The sequence below is a fragment of the Petromyzon marinus genome, assembly GCF_048934315.1.
Source record: "Petromyzon marinus isolate PM22_M1 ecotype Great Lakes invasive population chromosome 83 unlocalized genomic scaffold, UKy_Petmar_22M1.pri1.0 chr83_unloc.3, whole genome shotgun sequence".
Taxonomy (NCBI): Eukaryota; Metazoa; Chordata; class Hyperoartia; order Petromyzontiformes; family Petromyzontidae; genus Petromyzon; species Petromyzon marinus.
Window position 1 is genome coordinate 421,008 of NW_027422636.1, and position 24,500 is coordinate 445,507.

Below are 24,500 nucleotides of genomic sequence, written 5' to 3' on the forward strand. Positions count from 1 at the left end.
CCCCATCTCTAGCACTGTGACCCCCATCTCTAGCACTGTGACCCCCATCTCTAACACTGTGACCCCCATCTCTAACACTGTGACCCCCATCTCTAGCACTGTGACCCCCATCTCTAACAATGTGACCCCCCCATCTCTAGCACTGTGACCCCCATCTATAAGACTGTGACCCCCATCTCTAGCACTGTGACCCCCCCATCTCTAGCGCTGTGACCCCCATCTCTAGTGCTGTGACCCCCATCTCTAGCACTGTGACCCCCATCTCTAGCGCTGTGACCCCCATCTCTAGCACTGTGACCCCCATCTCTAGCACTGTGACCCCCATCTCTAACACTGTGACCCCCATCTCTAACGCTGTGACCCCCATCTCTAACACTGTGACCCCCATCTCTAGCGCTGTGACCCCCATCTCCAGCACTGTGACCCCCCCATCTCTAGCGCTGTGACCCCCATCTCTAACACTGTGACCCCCATCTCTAGAACTGTGACCCCCATCTCTAGCACTGTGACCCCCATCTCTAACACTGTGACCCCCATCTCTAGCACTGTGACCCCCATCTCTAACACTGTGACCCCCATCTCTAGCACTGTGACCCCCATCTCTAACACTGTGACCCCCATCTCTACCACTGTGATCATCTCTACCACTGTGACCCCCATCTCTAACACTGTGACCCCCCCATCTCTAGCACTGTGACCCCCATCTCTAGCACTGTGACCCCAATCTCTAACACTGTGACCCCAATTTCTAGCACTGTGACCCCCATCTCTAACACTGTGACCCCCATCTCTAGCACTGTGACCCCCATCTCTAACACTGTGACCCCCATCTCTAGCACTGTGACCCCCATCTCTAGCGCTGACCCCCATCTCCAGCACTGTGACCCCCCCATCTCTAGCGCTGTGACCCCCATCTCTAACGCTGTGACCCCCATCTCTAGAACTGTGACCCCCATCTCTAGCACTGTGACCCCCATCTCTAACACTGTGACCCCCATCTCTAGCACTGTGACCCCCATCTCTAACACTGTGACCCCCATCTCTAGCACTGTGACCCCCATCTCTACCACTGTGACCATCTCTACCACTGTGACCCCCATCTCTAACACTGTGACCCCCCCCATCTCTAGCACTGTGACCCCCATCTCTAACACTGTGACCCCCATCTCTAGTGCTGTGACCCCCATCTCTAGCCCTGTGACCCCATCTCTAGCACTGTGACCCCCATCTCTAGCACTGTGACCCCCATCTCTACCACTGTGACCCCCATCTCTAGCACTGTGACCCCCATCTCTAGCACTGTGACCCCCATCTCTAACACTGTGACACCCAACTCTAGCGCTGTGACCCCCATCTCTAGCGCTGTGACCCCCATCTCTAGCACTGTGACCCACATCTCTAGCACTGTGACCCCCATCTCTAACACTGTGACCCCCATCTCTAGCACTGTGACCCCCATCTCTAGCACTGTGACCCCCATCTCTAACACTGTGACCCCCCATCTCTAACACTGTGACCCCCATCTCTAGCACTGTGACCCCCATCTCTAACACTGTGACCCCCATCTCTAGCACTGTGACCCCCATCTCTAGCGCTGTGACACCCCCATCTCTAACATTGTGACCCCCATCTCTAGCACTGTGACCCCCATCTCTAACACTGTGACCCCCATCTCTAACGCTGTGACCCCCATCTCTAACACTGTGACCCCCATCTCTAGCGCTGTGACCCCCATCTCTAACACTGTGACCCCCATCTCAAGCACTGTGACCCCCATCTCTACCACTGTGACCCCCATCTCTAGCACTGTGACCCCCATCTCTAGCACTGTGACCCCCATCTCTAACACTGTGACACCCATCTCTAGCGCTGTGACCCCCATCTCTAGCGCTGTGACCCCCATCTCTAGCACTGTGACCCCCATCTCTAGCACTGTGACCCCCATCTCTAACACTGTGACCCCCATCTCTAACGCTGTGACCCCCATCTCTAACACTGTGACCCCCATCTCTAGCGCTGTGACCCCCATCTCCAGCACTGTGACCCCCCCATCTCTAGCGCTGTGACCCCCATCTCTAACACTGTGACCCCCATCTCTAGAACTGTGACCCCCATCTCTAGCACTGTGACCCCCATCTCTAACACTGTGACCCCCATCTCTAGCACTGTGACCCCCATCTCTAACACTGTGACCCCCATCTCTAGCACTGTGACCCCCATCTCTAACACTGTGACCCCCATCTCTACCACTGTGATCATCTCTACCACTGTGACCCCCATCTCTAACACTGTGACCCCCCCATCTCTAGCACTGTGACCCCCATCTCTAGCACTGTGACCCCAATCTCTAACACTGTGACCCCAATTTCTAGCACTGTGACCCCCATCTCTAACACGGTGACCCCCATCTCTAGCACTGTGACCCCCATCTCTAACACTGTGACCCCCATCTCTAGCACTGTGACCCCCATCTCTAGCACTGTGACCCCCATCTCTAGCACTGTGACCCCCATCTCTAACGCTGTGACCCCCATCTCTAACACTGTGACCCCCATCTCTAGCGCTGACCCCCATCTCCAGCACTGTGACCCCCCCATCTCTAGCGCTGTGACCCCCATCTCTAACGCTGTGACCCCCATCTCTAGAACTGTGACCCCCATCTCTAGCACTGTGACCCCCATCTCTAACACTGTGACCCCCATCTCTAGCACTGTGACCCCCATCTCTACCACTGTGACCATCTCTACCACTGTGACCCCCATCTCTAACACTGTGACCCCCCCCATCTCTAGCACTGTGACCCCCATCTCTAACACTGTGACCCCCATCTCTACCACTGTGACCATCTCTACCACTGTGACCCCCATCTCTAACACTGTGACCCCCCCCATCTCTAGCACTGTGACCCCCATCTCTAACACTGTGACCCCCATCTCTAGTGCTGTGACCCCCATCTCTAGCACTGTGACCCCCATCTCTAACACTGTGACACCCAACTCTAGCGCTGTGACCCCCATCTCTAGCGCTGTGACCCCCATCTCTAGCACTGTGACCCACATCTCTAGCACTGTGACCCCCATCTCTAACACTGTGACCCCCATCTCTAGCACTGTGACCCCCATCTCTAGCACTGTGACCCCCATCTCTAACACTGTGACCCCCCATCTCTAACACTGTGACCCCCATCTCTAGCACTGTGACCCCCATCTCTAACACTGTGACCCCCATCTCTAGCACTGTGACCCCCATCTCTAGCGCTGTGACACCCCCATCTCTAACATTGTGACCCCCATCTCTAGCACTGTGACCCCCATCTCTAACACTGTGACCCCCATCTCTAACGCTGTGACCCCCATCTCTAACACTGTGACCCCCATCTCTAGCGCTGTGACCCCCATCTCTAACACTGTGACCCCCATCTCAAGCACTGTGACCCCCATCTCTACCACTGTGACCCCCATCTCTAGCACTGTGACCCCCATCTCTAGCACTGTGACCCCCATCTCTAACACTGTGACACCCATCTCTAGCGCTGTGACCCCCATCTCTAGCGCTGTGACCCCCATCTCTAGCACTGTGACCCCCATCTCTAGCACTGTGACCCCCATCTCTAACACTGTGACCCCCATCTCTAACGCTGTGACCCCCATCTCTAACACTGTGACCCCCATCTCTAGCGCTGTGACCCCCATCTCCAGCACTGTGACCCCCCCATCTCTAGCGCTGTGACCCCCATCTCTAACACTGTGACCCCCATCTCTAGAACTGTGACCCCCATCTCTAGCACTGTGACCCCCATCTCTAACACTGTGACCCCCATCTCTAGCACTGTGACCCCCATCTCTAACACTGTGACCCCCATCTCTAGCACTGTGACCCCCATCTCTAACACTGTGACCCCCATCTCTACCACTGTGATCATCTCTACCACTGTGACCCCCATCTCTAACACTGTGACCCCCCCATCTCTAGCACTGTGACCCCCATCTCTAGCACTGTGACCCCAATCTCTAACACTGTGACCCCAATTTCTAGCACTGTGACCCCCATCTCTAACACGGTGACCCCCATCTCTAGCACTGTGACCCCCATCTCTAACACTGTGACCCCCATCTCTAGCACTGTGACCCCCATCTCTAGCACTGTGACCCCCATCTCTAGCACTGTGACCCCCATCTCTAACGCTGTGACCCCCATCTCTAACACTGTGACCCCCATCTCTAGCGCTGACCCCCATCTCCAGCACTGTGACCCCCCCATCTCTAGCGCTGTGACCCCCATCTCTAACGCTGTGACCCCCATCTCTAGAACTGTGACCCCCATCTCTAGCACTGTGACCCCCATCTCTAACACTGTGACCCCCATCTCTAGCACTGTGACCCCCATCTCTACCACTGTGACCATCTCTACCACTGTGACCCCCATCTCTAACACTGTGACCCCCCCCATCTCTAGCACTGTGACCCCCATCTCTAACACTGTGACCCCCATCTCTAGTGCTGTGACCCCCATCTCTAGCCCTGTGACCCCATCTCTAGCACTGTGACCCCCATCTCTAGCACTGTGACCCCCATCTCTACCACTGTGACCCCCATCTCTAGCACTGTGACCCCCATCTCTAGCACTGTGACCCCCATCTCTAACACTGTGACACCCAACTCTAGCGCTGTGACCCCCATCTCTAGCGCTGTGACCCCCATCTCTAGCACTGTGACCCACATCTCTAGCACTGTGACCCCCATCTCTAACACTGTGACCCCCATCTCTAGCACTGTGACCCCCATCTCTAGCACTGTGACCCCCATCTCTAACACTGTGACCCCCCATCTCTAACACTGTGACCCCCATCTCTAGCACTGTGACCCCCATCTCTAACACTGTGACCCCCATCTCTAGCACTGTGACCCCCATCTCTAGCGCTGTGACACCCCCATCTCTAACATTGTGACCCCCATCTCTAGCACTGTGACCCCCATCTCTAACACTGTGACCCCCATCTCTAACGCTGTGACCCCCATCTCTAACACTGTGACCCCCATCTCTAGCGCTGTGACCCCCATCTCTAACACTGTGACCCCCATCTCAAGCACTGTGACCCCCATCTCTACCACTGTGACCCCCATCTCTAGCACTGTGACCCCCATCTCTAGCACTGTGACCCCCATCTCTAACACTGTGACACCCATCTCTAGCGCTGTGACCCCCATCTCTAGCGCTGTGACCCCCATCTCAAGCACTGTGACCCACATCTCTAGCACTGTGACCCCCATCTCTAACACTGTGACCCCCATCTCTAGCACTGTGACCCCCATCTCTAGCACTGTGACCCCCATCTCTAACACTGTGACCCCCCATCTCTAACACTGTGACCCCCATCTCTAGCACTGTGACCCCCATCTCTAACACTGTGACCCCCATCTCTAGCACTGTGACCCCCATCTCTAGCGCTGTGACACCCCCATCTCTAACACTGTGACCCCCATCTCTAGCACTGTGACCCCCATCTCTAACACTGTGACCCCCATCTCTAACGCTGTGACCCCCATCTCTAACACTGTGACCCCCATCTCTAGCGCTGTGACCCCCATCTCTAACACTGTGACCCCCATCTCTAGCACTGTGACCCCCATCTCTAGCACTGTGACCCACATCTCTAGCACTGTGACCCCCATCTCTAGCACTGTGACCCCCATCTCTAGCGCTGTGACCCCCATCTCTAGCGCTGTGACACCCATCTCTAGCACTGTGACCCCCATCTCTAGCACTGTGACCCCCATCTCTACCACTGTGACCCCCATCTCTAGCACTGTGACCCCCATCTCTAGCACTGTGACCCCCATCTCTAGCACTGTGACCCCCATCTCTAGCACTGTGACCCACATCTCTAGCACTGTGACCCCCATCTCTAGCGCTGTGACCCCCATCTCTAGCGCTGTGACACCCATCTCTAGCACTGTGACCCCCATCTCTAGCACTGTGACCCCCATCTCTAGCGCTGTGACCCCCATCTCTAGCACTGTGACCCCCATCTCTAGCGCTGTGACACCCATCTCTAGCACTGTGACCCCCATCTCTAGCACTGTGACCCCCATCTCTAGCACTGTGACCCCCATCTCTAGCACTGTGACCCCCATCTCTAACACTGTGACTCCCATCTCTAGCACTGTGACCCCCATCTCTAGCGCTGTGACCCCCATCTCTAGCACTGTGACCCCCATCTCTAACGCTGTGACCCCCATCTCTAGCACTGTGACCCCCATCTCTAACACTGTGACCCCCATCTCTAGCGCTGTGACCCCCATCTCTAGCACTGTGACACCCATCTCTAGCACTGTGACCCCCATCTCTAGCACTGTGACCCCCATCTCTAGCGCTGTGACCCCCATCTCTAGCACTGTGACCCCCATCTCTAGCGCTGTGACACCCATCTCTAGCACTGTGACCCCCATCTCTAGCACTGTGACCCCCATCTCTAGCACTGTGACCCCCATCTCTAGCACTGTGACCCCCATCTCTAACACTGTGACTCCCATCTCTAGCACTGTGACCCCCATCTCTAGCGCTGTGACCCCCATCTCTAGCACTGTGACCCCCATCTCTAACGCTGTGACCCCCATCTCTAGCACTGTGACCCCCATCTCTAACACTGTGACCCCCATCTCTAGCGCTGTGACCCCCATCTCTAGCACTGTGACACCCATCTCTAGCACTGTGACCCCCATCTCTAGCACTGTGACCCCCATCTCTAGCGCTGTGACCCCCATCTCTAGCACTGTGACCCCCATCTCTAGCGCTGTGACACCCATCTCTAGCAATGTGACCCCCATCTCTAGCACTGTGACCCCCATCTCTAGCACTGTGACCCCCATCTCTAGCACTGTGACCCCCATCTCTAACACTGTGACTCCCATCTCTAGCACTGTGACCCCCATCTCTAGCACTGTGACCCCCATCTCTAACACTGTGACCCCCATCTCTAGTGCTGTGACCCCTATCTCTAGCGCTGTGACACCCATCTCTAGCACTGTGACCCCCATCTCTAGCACTGTGACCCCCATCTCTAGCGCTGTGACCCCCATCTCTAACACTGTGACCCCCATCTCTAACGCTGTGACCCCCATCTCTAACACTGTGACCCCCATCTCTAGCGCTGTGACCCCCATCTCTAGCACTGTGACCCCCATCTCTAGCACTGTGACCCCCATCTCTAGCACTGTGACCCCCATCTCTAGCGCTGTGACCCCCATCTCTACCACTGTGACCCTCATCTCTAACATTGTGACCCCCATCTCTAACGCTGTAACCCCCATCTCTAACACTGTGACCCCCATCTCTAGCGCTGTGACCCCCATCTCTAACACTGTGACCCCCATCTCTAGCACTGTGACCCCCATCTCTAGCACTGTGACCCCCATCTCTAGTGCTGTGACACCCATCTCTAGCACTGTGACCCCCATCTCTAGCACTGTGACCCCCATCTCTAGCACTGTGACCCCCATCTCTAGCACTGTGACCCCCATCTCTAACACTGTGACTCCCATCTCTAGCACTGTGACCCCCATCTCTAGCACTGTGACCCCCATCTCTAACACTGTGACCCCCATCTCTAGCACTGTGACCCCCATCTCTAACACTGTGACCCCCATCTCTAGCGCTGTGACCCCCATCTCTAACACTGTGACCCCCATCTCTAGCACTGTGACCCCCATCTCTAGCACTGTGACCCCCATCTCTAGCGCTGTGACACCCACCGACACATGGTTCGTGTGCGCCGATGCTCCCCAGCCATTGAGATCGGCGAGGCGGTAGAAGGCCGCCACCTTGCAGCGAAGCAGCCGCTCGCCCTTGGCGTAGCCGGCCAGGAGGCCCACAGGGAGGTCGTTGATGGGGCCTGAGGGGCCTGAGGTGGGGCCACGGGGTGGGGGTGGGGGTGTTAGAGAGTGCTGTTAGCAAGCAGCAGTACGGTTAAGGGCCCGTGAGAGCGAGGTTGTGTGTGAGGCTCACTCAGAGACTCAGCGAGTGAGTCTTGGAGTAAGGCTCTGAGCGAGTGAGTGAGTCTCTGAGCGAGTGAGTGAGTCTCTGAGTGAGTGAGTCTCTGAGTGAGTGAGTCTCTGAGTGAGTGAGTAAGTCTCTGAGTGAGTGAGTCTCTGAGTGAGTAAGTCTCGGAGTGAGTCTCTGAGCGAGTGAGTGAGTCTCTGAGCGAGTGAGTGAGTCTCTGAGTGAGTGAGTCTCTGAGTGAGTGAGTCTCTGAGCGATTGAGTCTCTGAGCGAGTGAGTGAGTCTCTGAGTGAGTGAGTAAGTCTCTGAGTGAGTGAGTAAGTCTCGGAGTGAGTGAGTCTCTGAGTGATTGAGTCTCTGAGCGAGTGAGTCTCTGAGTGAGTCTCTGAATGAGTCTCTGAGTGAGTGAGTCTCTGAGTGAGTGAGTCTCAGAGTGAGTCCGAGTGAGTCTCTGAGTGAGTCCGAGTGAGTGAGTCTCTGAGTGAGTGAGTCTCAGAGTGAGTCTCTGAGTGAGTCCGAGTGAGTCTCAGAGTGAGTCCGAGTGAGTCTCAGAGTGAGTCCGAGTGAGTCTCAGAGAGAGTCCGAGTGAGTGAGTCTCTGAGTGAGTCTCCGAGTGAGTCTCTGAGTGAGTCTCTGAGCGAGTGAGTCTCTGAGTGAGTCTCTGAGTGAGTGAGTCTCTGAGTGAGTGAGTCTCAGAGTGAGTCCGAGTGAGTCTCTGAGTGAGTCCGAGTGAGTGAGTCTCTGAGTGAGTGAGTCTCAGAGTGAGTCCGAGTGAGTCTCAGAGTGAGTCCGAGTGAGTCTCAGAGTGAGTCCGAGTGAGTGAGTCTCTGAGTGAGTCTCCGAGTGAGTCTCTGAGTGAGTCTCTGAGTGAGTGAGTCCGAGTGAGTCTCTGAGTGAGTCCCTGAGTGAGTGAGTCTCTGAGTGAGTGAGTCTCAGAGTGAGTCCGAGTGAGTCTCAGAGTGAGTCCGAGTGAGTCTCTGAGTGAGTCCGAGTGAGTGAGTCTCTGAGTGAATCTCTGAGTGAGTGAGTCTCAGAGTGAGTCTCTGAGTGAGTGAGTCTCTGAGTGAGTCTCTGAGTGAGTGAGTCTCTGAGTGAGTCTCTGAGTGAGTCCGAGTGAGTGAGTCTCTGAGTGAGTCTCTGAGTGAGTGAGTCTCAGAGTGAGTCTCTGAGTGAGTGAGTCTCTGAGTGAGTCTCTGAGTGAGTCTCTGAGTGAGTCTGAGTGAGTGAGTCTCTGAGTGAGTCTCTGAGTGAGTCTCTTGAGTGAGTGAGTCTCTGAGTGAGTCTCTTGAGTGAGTGAGTCTCTGAGTGAGTCTCTGAGTGAGTCCGAGTGAGTGAGTCTCAGAGTGAGTCTCTGAGTGAGTGAGTCTCTGAGTGAGTCTCTGAGTGAGTGAGTCTCTGAGTGAGTCTCTGAGTGAGTCCGAGTGAGTGAGTCTCTGAGTGAGTCTCTGAGTGAGTGAGTCTCAGAGTAAGTCGCCGAGTGAGTGAGTCTCTGAGTGAGTGAGTCTCTTGAGTGAGTGAGTCTCAGAGTGAGTGCGTCTCTGAGTGAGTGAGTCTCTGAGTGAGTGAGTCTCTGAGTGAGTCTCTGAGTGAGTCTCTGAGTGAGTCTCTGAGTGAGCCTCTGAGTGAGTCCGAGTGAGTGAGTCTCTGAGTGAGTCTCTGAGTGAGTCTCTGAGTGAGTGAGTCTCTGAGTGAGTCGCCGAGTGAGTGAGTCTCTGAGTGAGTGAGTCTCTGAGTGAGTGAGTCTCTGAGTGAGTCTCAGAGTGAGTCTCTGATTCTCCCACACCCTCCACCCCCCAACGTACCGGCGTGGAATCCGTGAGCCCCCCCCAAGGCGACTCCCCCCACCATGAAGTCTGCGACTTGCTGCAGGGCCAGGAGGCCCGAGGGGTCCTGGCCCGAACGAGTCCGCTCCTCGATCAGGGACTCCAGGTCTTCGCGGAAGTCCTGCACGCACGCGATGGCACGGGGGAGCGGGCACGGACTCGGACTCAGGGGGCTAGGCGAGAGGAAGACTCCGAGAATAAACCTAGACTCCGAAAAATAAACCTAGGGTCTCAGCGTCTCCCACACGGCCACTGTGAACCCCCTGAGAGAGAGACACCCAGATCCAGGGCTTGAACCCTGACCCCAGGGTCTCAGCGTCTCCCACACGGCCACTGTGAACCCCCTGAGAGAGAGAGACACCCAGACCCAGGGCTTGAACCCTGAACCCAGGGTCTCAGCGTCTCCCACACGGCCACTGTGAACCCCCTGAGAGAGAGACACCCAGACCCAGGGCTTGAACCCTGAACCCAGGGTCTCAGCGTCTCCCACACGGCCACTGTGAACCCCCTGAGAGAGAGAGACACCCAGACTCAGGGCTTGAACCCTGACCACAGGGTATCAGTGTCTCCCACACGGCCACTGTGAACCCCCTGAGAGAGACACCCAGACCCAGGGCTTGAACCCTGACCCCAGGGTCTCAGCGTCTCCAACACGGCCACTGTGAACTCCCTGAGAGAGAGAGAGACACCCAGACCCAGGGCTTGAAACCTGAACCCAGGGTCTCAGCGTCTCCCACACGGCCACTGTGAACCCCCTGAGAGAGAGACACCCAGACCCAGGGCTTGAACCCTGAACCCAGGGTCTCAGCATCTCCCACACGGCCACTGTGAACCCCCTGAGAGAGAGAGAGAGACACCCAGACCCAGGGCTTTAACCCTGACCCCAGGGTCTCAGCGTCTCCCACACGGCCATCGTGAACCCCCTGAGAGAGAGAGAGACACCCAGACCCAGGGCTTGAACCCTGACCCCAGGGTCTCAGCATCTCCCACACGGCCACCGTGAACCCCCTGAGAGAGAGAGAGACACCCAGACCCAGGGCTTGAACCCTGACCCCAGGGTCTCAGCGTCTCCCACACAGCCACTGTGAACCCCCTGAGAGAGAGAGAGAGACACCCAGACCCAGAGCTTGAACCCTGACCCCAGGGTCTCAGCGTCTCCCACACGGCCACTGTGAACCCCCTGAGAGAGACACCCAGACCCAGGGCTTGAACCCTGACACCAGGGTATCAGCGTCTCCCACACGGCCACTGTGAACCCCCTGAGAGAGAGAGACACCCAGACCCAGGGCTTGAACCCTGACACCAGGGTCTCAGCGTCTCCCACACGGCCACTGTGAACCCCCTGAGAGAGAGACACCCAGACCCAGGGCTTGAACCCTGAACCCAGGGTCTCAGCGTCTCCCACACGGCCACTGTGAACCCCCTGAGAGAGAGACACACCCAGACTCAGGGCTTGAACCCTGACCACAGGGTATCAGTGTCTCCCACACGGCCACTGTGAACCCCCTGAGAGAGACACCCAGACCCAGGGCTTGAACCCTGACCCCAGGGTCTCAGCGTCTCCAACACGGCCACTGTGAACTCCCTGAGAGAGAGAGAGACACCCAGACCCAGGGCTTGAAACCTGAACCCAGGGTCTCAGCGTCTCCCACACGGCCACTGTGAACCCCCTGAGAGAGAGACACCCAGACCCAGGGCTTGAACCCTGAACCCAGGGTCTCAGCATCTCCCACACGGCCACTGTGAACCCCCTGAGAGAGAGACACCCAGACCCAGGGCTTTAACCCTGACCCCAGGGTCTCAGCGTCTCCCACACGGCCATCGTGAACCCCCTGAGAGAGAGAGAGACACCCAGACCCAGGGCTTGAACCCTGACCCCAGGGTCTCAGCATCTCCCACACGGCCACCGTGAACCCCCTGAGAGAGAGAGAGACACCCAGACCCAGGGCTTGAACCCTGAACCCAGGGTCTCAGCGTCTCCCACACAGCCACTGTGAACCCCCTGAGAGAGAGAGAGAGAGACACCCAGACCCAGGGCTTGAACCCTGACCCCAGGGTCTCAGCGTCTCCCACACGGCCACTGTGAACCCCCTGAGAGAGAGAGACACCCAGACCCAGGGCTTGAACCCTGAACCCAGGGTCTCAGCGTCTCCCACACGGCCACCGTGAACCCCCTGAGAGAGAGACACCCAGACCCAGGGCTTGAACCCTGACCCCAGGGTCTCAGCGTCTCCCACACGGCCACCGTGAACCCCCTGAGAGAGAGACACCCAGACCCAGGGCTTGAACCCTGACCCCAGGGTCTCAGCGTCTCCCACACGGCCACCGTGAACCCCCTGAGAGAGAGACACCCAGACCCAGGGCTTGAACCCTGACCCCAGGGTCTCAGCGTCTCCCACACGGCCACCGTGAACCCCCTGAGAGAGAGAGAGACACCCAGATCCATGGCTTGAACCCTGACCCCAGGGTCTCAGCGTCTCCCACACGGCCACCGTGAACCCCCTGAGAGAGAGAGAGAGACACCCAGACCCAGGGCTTGAACCCTGACCCCAGGGTCTCAGCGTCTCCCACACGGCCACCGTGAACCCCGTGGCGGACACTCCCAAGCAAAGGGAGGAGACATTCCCGAGTGGTGACAGGGCCGGAGTTGACATCCTGGCGGAGAGACTTTGGGGGCAGGGGGGGGTTCTAGCAGGATCTAAGTTAAATAATTAATCTATATTATTGGGGGGTGTGTGTGGGGGGTGTGTGTGGGGGGTGTGTGGGGGTGGGTGTGTGGGGGGGGGGGGTGTGTGGGGGATGTGTGGTGACGTTGGCTCTTCGCAGCAATAAGGAGGCCTGGGTTCGATCCCCGACTGGGAGGGGCGTCTCCACTTTCCCCGTGCGGCGTTTGAATTTCTCTACCCCCCCCCAGCTCTGCAGAGCGAGGAGCGGGGGGGGGGGTTGAGCGGGGGTTGACCGGGGGGGGGGGGGGAGGGGGGGGGAGCGGTGCTGGCCACCCGGGCCCCACTCTGTGTGTGCCACAGTGCCGGGCCTCCACCGGAGTTGCTCGCTGGCGACACTTGCCCCAACAGATCTGTCAGGTGGCTACGATGTGGCGGTGTGTGGGTGAGTGGGTGGGTGGGTGAGTGAGTGGGTGAGTGGGTGGGTGAGTGTGTGAGTGAGTGGGTGGGTGGGTGGGTGAGTGTGTGAGTGAGTGGGCGAGTGAGTGAGTGAGTGGGTGTGTGAGTGAATGGGTGTGTGAGTGGGTGTGTGTGTGAGTGGGTGGGTGGGCATGTGTGTGAGTGGATGTGTGTGTGAGTGGGTGTGTGTGTGAGTGGGTGTGCGAGTGGGTGTGCGAGTGGGTGGGTGTGTGAGTGAATGGGTGTGTGAGTGGGTATGTGTGTGAGTGGGTGGGTGTGTGTGTGAGTGAATGGGTGTGTGTGTGAGTGGGTGTGTGTGTGAGTGGGTGTGCGAGTGGGTGTGTGAGTGAGTGGGTGTGTGAGTGAGTGGGTGTGCAAGTGGGTGTGTGAGTGAGTGGGTGTGTGAGTGAGTGGGTGTGCGAGTGGGTGTGTGAGTGGGCGTGTGAGTGAGTGAGTAGGTGAGTGGGCGAGTGAGTGAGTGGGTGGGCGTGTGTGTGAGTGGGTGTGCAAGTGGATGTGCGAGTGGGTGTGTGAGCGAGTGGGTGTGTAAGTGAGTGGGTGTGTGAGTGGGTGTGTGAGTGGGTGTGTGAGTGGGTGTGTGAGTGGGCGAGTGAGTGGGTGTGTGAGTGGGTGTGAGTGCGAGTGGGTGTGTGTGCGAGTGGGCGAGTGAGTGGGTGTGTGAGTGAGTGGGTGTGTGAGTGAGTGGGTGTGTGTGTGAGTGGGTGTGTGAGTGGGTGTGTGTGCGAGTGGGTGGGTGTGTGTGTGTAAGCGAGTGAGTGGGTGTGTGAGTGGGCGAGTGAGTGTGCGAGTGAGTGTGTGTGTGAGTGTCTGAGTGAGTGAGTGTGTGAGTGGGTGAGTGGGTGGGTGAGTGGGTGTGTGAGTGGGTGTGTGAGTGTGTGTGTGAGTGGGTGTGTGAGTGGGCGAGTGAGTGAGTGGGTGGGCGTGTGAGTGTGTGTGTGAGTGGGTGAGTGGGTGGGTGAGTGGGTGTGTGAGTGTGTGAGTGTGTGTGAGTGTGTGTGAGTGGGTGTGTGAGTGGGTGTGTGTGTGAGTGAGTGAATGAGTGTGCGAGTGGGTGTGTGAGTTGGTGTGTGAGTGTGTGTGTGAGTGAGTGTGTGAGTGAGTGTCTGAGTGAGTGTGTGAGTGGGTGTGTGAGTGTATGTGAGTGTCTGAGTGAGTGTGTGTGTGAGTGTCTGAGTGAGTGTGTGAGTGGGTGTGTGTGTGAGTGTCTGAGTGAGTGTGTGAGTGGGTGTGTGAGTGGGTGTGTGTGTGAGTGTGTGAGTGAGTGAATGAGTGTGCGAGTGGGTGTGTGAGTGGGCGAGTGAGTGAGTGAGTGAATGAGTGTGTGAGTGAGTGTGCGAGTGAGTGGGTGGGTGCAGGGGATCTTTCTCCGCGTGTGCACGGCAGTGCGTGGGTAACAAACAGGAGATGTCTGCTCCAGGGAGATAGCGACGGCTTGTGACAGCGCTTCCTCTGACGGGCCATTCCTGCGGAGGCAAAGCGCCCCCAGGTAGCCTTCCGTTCTGTGCCGTAGGGGGCAAGTGTTGTAAGCAGCAGCAGCAGCGCCTATGAAGGCTACCGGCCACTGTGGCTACACACGCAGAGGGGGTGGGTGAGCACCACCACCACCGCCACCACGCCCGGCCGCCTTTGTCTTCCCCGGTGCTGAGGGGCTTCATTTACTAAACTAAACTATTTAACTGAACGCGTGTTTTTAACGTGTTACCGGGTGTAAGGACCCCAGACAGAGCTACTGCTGTGTGTAGTAGTAGTGGTGGTGGTGTGTGTGTAGTAGTGGTGGTGGTGTGTGTGTAGTAGTGGTGGTGGTGTGTGTGTAGTAGTGGTGGTGGTGTGTGTGTAGTAGTGGTGGTGGTGTGTGTGTAGTAGTGGTGGTGGTGGTGTGTGTGTAGTAGTGGTGCTGTGTGTGTAGTAGTGGTGGTGGTGTGTGTGTAGTAGTGGTGGTGGTGTGTGTGTAGTAGTGGTGGTGGTGTGTGTGTAGTAGTGGTGGTGGTGGTGTGTGTAGTAGTGGTGGTGGTGTGTAGTAGTGGTGGTGGTGTGTGTGTAGTGGTGGTGGTGGTGTGTGTGTAGTGGTGGTGGGTGTGTAGTGGTGGTGTGTGTGTAGTGGTGGTGGTGGTGTGTGTGTAGTGGTGGTGTGTGTGTAGTAGTGGTGGTGGTGTGTGTGTAGTAGTGGTGGTGGTGGTGTGTGTGTAGTAGTGGTGGTGTGTGTGTAGTAGTGGTGGTGGTGTGTGTGTAGTAGTGGTGGTGGTGTGTGTGTAGTAGTGGTGGTGGTGGTGTGTGTAGTGGTGGTGTGTGTGTAGTAGTGGTGGTGGTGTGTGTGTAGTAGTGGTGGTGGTGTGTGTGTAGTAGTGGTGGTGGTGTGTGTGTAGTAGTGGTGGTGGTGTGTGTGTAGTAGTGGTGGTGGTGTGTGTGTAGTAGTGGTGGTGGTGTGTGTGTAGTAGTGGTGGTGGTGTGTGTGTAGTAGTGGTGGTGGTGTGTGTGTAGTGGTGGTGGTGGTGTGTGTAGTAGTGGTGGTGGTGGTGGTGTGTGTGTAGTAGTGGTGGTGGTGGTGGTGTGTAGTAGTGGTGGTGGTGTGTGTGTGTGTAGTAGTGGTGGTGGTGTGTGTGTAGTAGTGGTGGTGGTGGTGTGTGTGTAGTAGTGGTGGTGGTGTGTGTGTAGTAGTAGTGGTGGTGGTGTGTGTGTAGTAGTGGTGGTGGTGGTGTGTGTGTAGTAGTGGTGGTGGTGTGTGTGTAGTAGTAGTGGTGGTGGTGTGTGTGTAGTAGTAGTGGTGGTGTGTGTGTAGTAGTGGTGGTGGTGTGTGTAGTGGTTGTGGTGGTGTCTCTTTGTTGAGACTCAGCGGTAATCTGGCCACCATCACAAATGATACCTCGGCCAAGTGGATAGCCGCCGTGCGTAAACGTGTACACAGCACGGACAAAAATCCCACGCCGTGTAGCCTGTCACAGACTGTAGGGGCAGGAGCAGCGCCTATGAAGGCCCCCGGCACGGCACACGAGGGGGTGGGTGGCCAGCGGCGCCACGCCCGGCCGCCTTTGTCTCTCCCCCGGTGCCAGCGGTGTTCGCTACGCCGCCGCTGCAACCGGCTAACTCATTTGAGGCCGAGTCAACCTAGGGGAGGGGTCCAGGACCAGTGGAGATATGCTCACCGGCGTTGGCCGTGGACGATAATCAAACCGGAGTGTCGGGCGGGTTCGAAGCTGCTGCTGCTGATGAGCCACTGGATGTTGAAACTGATCCCTGTTCACCAGCACTGACTCAGAGTCTGCTGCTGATGATGATGAGACAGTGAATGTTGAAACTGATCCCTGTTCACCAGCACTGACTCAGAGTCTGCTACTGATGATGATGATGAGTCACTGAATGTTGAAACTGATCCCTGTTCACCAGCACTGACTCAGAGTCTGCTGCTGCTGCTGATGAGCCACTGGATGTTGAAACTGATCCCTGTTCACCAGCACTGACTCAGAGTCTGCTACTGATGATGATGAGACACTGAATGTTGAAACTGATCCCTGTTCACCAGCACTGACTCATAGTCTGCTACTGATGATGATGATGATGATGAGTCACTGAATGTTGAAACTGATCCCTGTTCACCAGCACTGACTCAGAGTCTGCTACTGATGATGATGATGAGTCACTGAATGTTGAAACTGATCCCTGTTCACCAGCACTGACTCAGAGTCTGCTACTGATGATGATGATGAGCCACTGGATGTTGAAATTGATCCCTGTTCACCAGCACTGACTCATAGTCTGCTACTGATGATGATGATGAGTCACTGAATGTTGAAACTGATCCCTGTTCACCAGCACTGACTCAGAGTCTGCTACTGATGAGTCACTGAATGTTGAAACTGATCCCTGTTCACCAGCACTGACTCAGAGTCTGCTACTGATGATGATGATGAGACACTGAATGGTGAAACTGATCCCTGTTCAACAGCACTGATTCAGAGTCTGCAGCAGCTGCTGATGAGCCACTGGATGTTGAAACTGATCCCTGTTCACCAGCACTGACTCAGAGTCTGCTACTGATGATGATGATGAGTCACTGAATGTTGAAACTGATCCCTGTTCACCAGCACTGACTCACAGTCTGCTACTGATGATGATGAGTCACTGAATGTTGAAACTCATCCCTGTTCACCAGCACTGACTCACAGTCTGCTACTCATGATGATGATGAGTCACTGAATGTTGAAACTGATCCCTGTTCACCAGCACTGATTCAAGAGTCTGCTACTCATGATGATGATGAGTCACTGAATGTTGAAACTGATCCCTGTTCACCAGCACTGACTCAAGAGTCTGACCCTGCTACTGATGATGATGAGACAGTGAATGTTGAAACTGATCCCTGTTCACCAGCACTGACTCAAGAGTCTGACCCTGCTACTGATGATGATGAGACACTGAATGTTGAAACTGATCCCTGTCCACCAGCACTGACTCAGAGTCTGCTACTGATGATGATGATGAGTCAATGAATGTTGAAACTGATCCCTGTTCACCAGCACTGACTCAGAGTCTGCTACTGATGATGATGATGAGACAGTGAATGGTGAAACTGATCCCTGTTCACCAGCACTGACTCAGAGTCTGCTACTGATGATGATGAGTCACTGAATGTTGAAACTGATCCCTGTTCACCAGCACTGACTCAGAGTCTGCAGCTGATGATGATGAGTCACTGAATGTTGAAACTGATCCCTGTTCACCAGCACTGATTCAGAGTCTGCTACTGATGATGATGATGATGAGTCACTGAATGTTGAAACTGATCCCTGTTCACCAGCACTGACTCAGAGTCTGCTACTGATGATGATGAGACAGTGAATGTTGAAACTGATCCCTGTTCACCAGCACTGACTCAGCGTCTGCTACTGATGATGATGATGAGTCAGTGAATGTTGAAACTGATCCCTGTTCACCAGCACTGACTCAGAGTCTGCTACTGATGATGATGAGACACTGAATGGTGAAACTGATCCCTGCTCACCATCACTGACTCACAGTCTGCTGCTACTGATGATGATGAGACACTGAATGTTTAAACTCATCCCTGTTCACCAGCACTGATTCAGAGTCTGCTACTGATGATGATGATGAGGCACTGGATGTTGAAACTGATCCCTGTTCACCAGCACTGACTCAGAGTCTGCTACTGATGATGATGAGTCACTGAATGTTGAAACTGATCCCTTTTTACCAGCACTGACTCAGAGTCTGCTACTGATGATGATGATGAGTCACTGAATGTTGAAACTGATCCCTGTTCACCAGCACTGACTCAGAGTCTGCCCCTGCTGCTGATGAGTCACTGAATGTTGAAACTGATCCCTGCTCACCATCACTGATTCAGAGTCTGCTACTGATGATGAGTCACTGAAAGTTGAAACTGATCCCTGTTCACCAGCACTGACTCAGAGTCTGCTACTGATGATGATGAGTCACTGAATGGTGAAACTGATCCCTGTTCACCAGCACTGATTCAGAGTCTGCTACTGATGATGATGATGATGAGTCACTGAATGGTGAAACTGATCCCTGTTCACCATCACTGACTCAGAGTCTGCTACTGATGATGATGAGACACTGAATGTTGAAACTGATCCCTGTTCACCAGCACTGACTCAGAGTCTGCTGCTGATGATGATGATGAGTCACTGAATGTTGAAACTGATCCCTGTTCACCAGCACTGATTCAGAGTCTGCAGCTGATGATGATGAGTCACTGAATGTTGAAACTGATCCCTGTTCACCAGCACTGATTCAGAGTCTGCAGCTGATGATGATGAGTCACTGAATGTTGAAACTGATCCCTGTTCACCAGCACCGACTCAGAGTCTGCTACTGATGATGATGAGACACTGAATGTTGAAACTGATCCCTGTTCACCAGCACTGATTCAGAGTCTGCTACTGATGATGATGAGTCACTGGATGTTGAAACTGATCCCTGTTCACCAGCACTGACTCAGAGCCTGCTACTGATGATGATGAGTCACTGAATGTTGAAACTGATCCCTTTTCACCAGCACTGACTCAGAGTCTGCTACTGATGATGATGATGAGTCACTGAATGTTGAAACTGATCCCTGTTCACCAGCACTGACTCAGAGTCTGCCCCTGCTGCTGATGAGTCACTGAATGTTGAAACTGATCCCTGCTCACCATCACTGATTCAGAGTCTGCTACTGATGATGAGTCACTGAATGTTGAAACTGATCCCTGTTCACCAGCACTGACTCAGAGTCTGCTACTGATGATGATGATGAGTCACTGAATGTTGAAACTGATCCCTGTTCACCAGCACTGATTCAGAGTCTGCTACTGATGATGATGATGAGTCACTGAATGTTGAAACTGATCCCTGTTCACCAGCACTGACTCAGAGTCTGCTACTGATGATGATGAGACACTGAATGTTGAAACTGATCCCTGTTCACCAGCACTGACTCAGAGTCTGCTGCTGATGATGATGATGAGTCACTGAATGTTGAAACTGATCCCTGTTCACCAGCACTGATTCAGAGTCTGCAGCTGATGATGATGAGTCACTGAATGTTGAAACTGATCCCTGTTCACCAGCACTGATTCAGAGTCTGCAGCTGATGATGATGAGTCACTGAATGTTGAAACTGATCCCTGTTCACCAGCACCGACTCAGAGTCTGCTACTGATGATGATGAGACACTGAATGTTGAAACTGATCCCTGTTCACCAGCACTGATTCAGAGTCTGCTACTGATGATGATGAGTCACTGGATGTTGAAACTGATCCCTGTTCACCAGCACTGACTCAGAGCCTGCTACTGATGATGATGAGTCACTGAATGTTGAAACTGATCCCTTTTCACCAGCACTGACTCAGAGTCTGCTACTGATGATGATGATGAGTCACTGAATGTTGAAACTGATCCCTGTTCACCAGCACTGACTCAGAGTCTGCCCCTGCTGCTGATGAGTCACTGAATGTTGAAACTGATCCCTGCTCACCATCACTGATTCAGAGTCTGCTACTGATGATGAGTCACTGAATGTTGAAACTGATCCCTGTTCACCAGCACTGACTCAGAGTCTGCTACTGATGATGATGATGAGTCACTGAATGTTGAAACTGATCCCTGTTCACCAGCACTGATTCAGAGTCTGCTACTGATGATGATGATGAGTCACTGAATGTTGAAACTGATCCCTGTTCACCAGCACTGACTCAGAGTCTGCTACTGATGATGATGAGTCACTGAATGGTGAAACTGATCCCTGTTCACCAGCACTGACTCAGAATCTGCTGCTACTGATGATGATGAGACACTGAATGTTGAAATTGATCCCCGTTCACCAGCACTGACTCAAGAGTCTGCTACTGATGATGATGATGAGTCACTGAATGTTGAAACTGATCCCTGTTCACCAGCACTGACTCACAGTCTGCTACTGATGATGATGAGTCACTGAATGGTGAAACTGATCCCTGTTCACCAGCACTGATTCAGAGTCTGCTACTGATGATGATGATGAGTCACTGAATGGTGAAACTGATCCCTGTTCACCATCACTGACTCACAGTCTGCTACTGATGATGATGATGAGTCACTGAATGTTGAAACTGATCCCTGTTCACCAGCACTGACTCAGAGTCTGCTGCTGAAGATGATGATGAGCCACTGAATGTTGAAACTGATCCCTGTTCACCAGCACTGATTCAGAGTCTGCAGCTGATGATGATGAGTCACTGAATGTTGAAACTGATCCCTGTTCACCAGCACTGATTCAGAGTCTGCAGCTGATGATGATGAGTCACTGAATGTTGAAACTGATCCCTGTTCACCAGCACTGACTCAGAGTCTGCTACTGATGATGATGAGTCACTGAATGGTGAAACTGATCCCTGTTCACCAGCACTGACTCAGAGTCTGCTACTGATGATGATGATGACACTGAATGGTGAAACTGATCCCTGTTCACCAGCACTGACTCACAGTCTGCTACTGATGATGATGATGATGACACTGAATGGTGAAACTGATCCCTGTTCACCAGCACTGATTCGGAGTCTGCTGCTGCTGCTATTGCTGCTGCTACTGATGATGAGTCACTGAATGTTGAAACTGATCCCTGTTCACCAGCACTGACTCAGAGTCTGCTACTGATGATGATGAGACACTGAATGTTGAAACTGATCCCTGTTCACCAGCACTGACTCACAGTCTGCTACTGATGATGATGAGTCACTGAATGTTGAAACTGATCCCTGTTCACCAGCACTGACTCAGAGTCTGCTACTGATGATGATGATGATGAGTCACTGAATGTTGAAACTGATCCCTGTTCACCAGCACTGATTCAGAGTCTGCTACTGATGATGATGAGTCACTGAATGTTGAAACTGATCCCTGTTCACCAGCACTGACTCAGAGTCTGCTACTGATGATGATGATGAGTCACTGAATGGTGAAACTGATCCCTGTTCACCAGCACTGACTCAGAGTCTGCTACTGCTGCTGCTGATGAGACACTGAATGTTGAAACTGATCCCTGTTCACCAGCACTGACTCACAGTCTGCTACTGATGATGATGAGTCACTGAATGTTGAAACTGATCCCTGTTCACCAGCACTGACTCAGAGTCTGCTACTGATGATGATGATGAGTCACTGAATGTTGAAACTGATCCCTGTTCACCAGCACTGACTCAGAGTCTGCTACTGATGATGATGATGAGTCACTGAATGTTGAAACTGATCCCTGTTCACCAGCACTGACTCACAGTCTGCTACTCATGATGATGATGAGACAGTGAATGTTGAAACTGATCCCTGTTCACCAGCACTGACTCACAGTCTGCTACTCATGATGATGATGAGTCACTGAATGTTGAAACTGATCCCTGTTCACCAGCACTGACTCAGAGTCTGCTACTGATGATGATGATGAGTCACTGAATGTTGAAACTGATCCCTGTTCACCAGCACTGACTCAAGAGTCTGACCCTGCTACTGATGATGATGAGACAGTGAATGTTGAAACTGATCCCTGTTCACCAGCACTGACTCAAGAGTCTGACCCTGCTGCTGATGAGTCACTGAATGTTGAAACTGATCCCTGTTCACCAGCACTGATTCAGAGTCTGCTACTGATGATGATGAGTCACTGAATGTTGAAACTGATCCCTGTTCACCAGCACTGACTCAGAGTCTGCTACTGATGATGATGATGAGTCACTGAATGGTGAAACTGATCCCTGTTCACCAGCACTGACTCAGAGTCTGCTACTGCTGCTGCTGATGAGACACTGAATGTTGAAACTGATCCCTGTTCACCAGCACTGACTCACAGTCTGCTACTGATGATGATGAGTCACTGAATGTTGAAACTGATCCCTGTTCACCAGCACTGACTCAGAGTCTGCTACTGATGATGATGATGAGTCACTGAATGTTGAAACTGATCCCTGTTCACCAGCACTGACTCAGAGTCTGCTACTGATGATGATGATGAGTCACTGAATGTTGAAACTGATCCCTGTTCACCAGCACTGACTCACAGTCTGCTACTCATGATGATGATGAGACAGTGAATGTTGAAACTGATCCCTGTTCACCAGCACTGACTCACAGTCTGCTACTCATGATGATGATGAGTCACTGAATGTTGAAACTGATCCCTGTTCACCAGCACTGACTCAGAGTCTGCTACTGATGATGATGATGAGTCACTGAATGTTGAAACTGATCCCTGTTCACCAGCACTGACTCACAGTCTGCTACTCATGATGATGATGAGACAGTGAATGTTGAAACTGATCCCTGTTCACCAGCACTGACTCACAGTCTGCTACTCATGATGATGATGAGTCACTGAATGTTGAAACTGATCCCTGTTCACCAGCACTGACTCAAGAGTCTGACCCTGCTGCTGATGAGTCACTGAATGTTGAAACTGATCCCTGTTCACCAGCACTGACTCAAGAGTCTGACCCTGCTGCTGATGAGTCACTGAATGTTGAAACTGATCCCTGTTCACCAGCACTGATTCAAGAGTCTGACCCCGCTGCTGCTGCTGCTGCCGCTGCTGCTGCTGAGAGGCTGAATGTGGAAGCCGGCCCCTCGCACTCCCCCCGGGGGGGGTACCTCGCTCTGCAGGATGGTGGTGACACGCTGACGCTGCTCCATCATCTGCAGGTCCTGCTGGAGGTCAGGCGTCAAGCCCCTGCCACGCAGGCAAGCGCCATCGCCACACTCGTCCGCTCCGGAGGGCCCGCGGCACCACGCCGGACCCACCTCGACTCCACCAACTCCAACTCCTCCACCAACTCCACCAACTCCACCACCAACTCCAACTCCTCCACCAACTCCACCAACTCCAACTCCTCCACCAACTCCACCAACTCCACCAACTCCAACTCCTCCACCAACTCCAACTCCACCACCAACTCCTCCACCAACTCCTCCACCAACTCCACCAACTCCAACACCAACTCCTCCACCAACTCCTCCACCAACTCCACCACCAACTCCACCCCTGGCTCCCGGCGGAGTCGTCACCACAGAGACGGGATCCTGGCAGAGGCTCATGGCGAGGGCCTGGAGAAGGGTGGGGGACGGGAAGGTGGTGGGGGAGGGAGGGGGGGGGAGGGAGGGGAGGAGAGGGGGGGAGGGAGGAGATGAGAGGGAGGGGAAGGAGGGAGGGGAGAGGAGAGGGATGAGAGGGAGGGGAGGGGGGGAGGGATGAGAGGGAGGGAGGGAGGAGAGGAAGGGGAGAGGAGAGGGGAGGGAGGAGAGGGAGGAGAGGGGAGGGAAAGAGAGGGGGGAGGGAGGGGGGGAGGAGAGGGGAGGGAGAGAGGGGAGGGAGGAGAGGGATGAGACGGAGGGGAGAGGAGAGGAGAGGGATGAGAGGGAGGGGGGGAGGGAGGAGAGGGGAGGGAGGATGAGGAGAGAGATCAGTGGAAGTAAATGAGTGGAAAAACGCCTGCACACAAAGACAAAGGTCCCCCTTGTAGCCTCTTACGGTGCTGCTGGGGCAAGTGCTGTTAGTAGCGAGTAGCAGCAGCAGCAGCTCCTATGAAGGCTACCGGCACACACAGAGGGGGTGGGTGGCCAGCACCACCACGCCCGGCCGCCTTTGTCTCCCCAGTGCTAGCGATGTTTACGACTACACACACAGCTACCCCAGCGACTAATTTGAGACCGAGTCGACCTAGGGGAGGCCCAGGACCAGGTCACAACAACTACACCCCACACACACAACTACACCCCCACACACACACAACTACACCCCACACACAACTACACCACACACACAACTACACCCCACACACACACAACTACACCCCACACACACACAACTACACCCCACACACAACTACACCCCACACACAACTACACCCCACACACAACTACACCCCACACACAACTACACCACACACACAACTACACCCCACACACACACAACTACACCCCACACACAACTACACCCCACACACAACTACACCCCACACACACACAACTACACCCCACACACAACTACACCACACA

The 24,500-nt window shown here is 54.3% G+C and overlaps 1 protein-coding gene across 29 annotated transcripts in view; it reads right to left on the minus strand.

The window, feature by feature from the left end:
• LOC116936810 (gamma-adducin-like) overlaps window positions 1-24,500 on the minus strand; it is a 145,534-nt gene that overhangs the window by 55,389 nt on the left and 65,645 nt on the right. For 25 of the 29 annotated variants that reach the window (XR_012931725.1, XR_012931714.1, XR_012931717.1 and 22 more), the window contains 3 exons: window positions 23,097-23,549; window positions 9,801-9,942; window positions 7,752-7,900 (listed from right to left, as the gene is read on the minus strand). Coding sequence is in view for 7 of the 29 variants with exons in the window: in XM_076058999.1 (XP_075915114.1) it covers window positions 7,752-7,900; window positions 9,801-9,942; window positions 23,097-23,540 (735 nt within the window). In the remaining 22 variants the exon portion in view is untranslated. Of the gene's footprint in view, window positions 1-7,751; window positions 7,901-9,800; window positions 9,943-23,096; window positions 23,550-23,973; window positions 24,198-24,500 lie in introns of those variants that run through there. The other 4 variants (XR_012931731.1, XR_012931730.1, XR_012931728.1 and 1 more) reach the window with 3 other exon arrangements.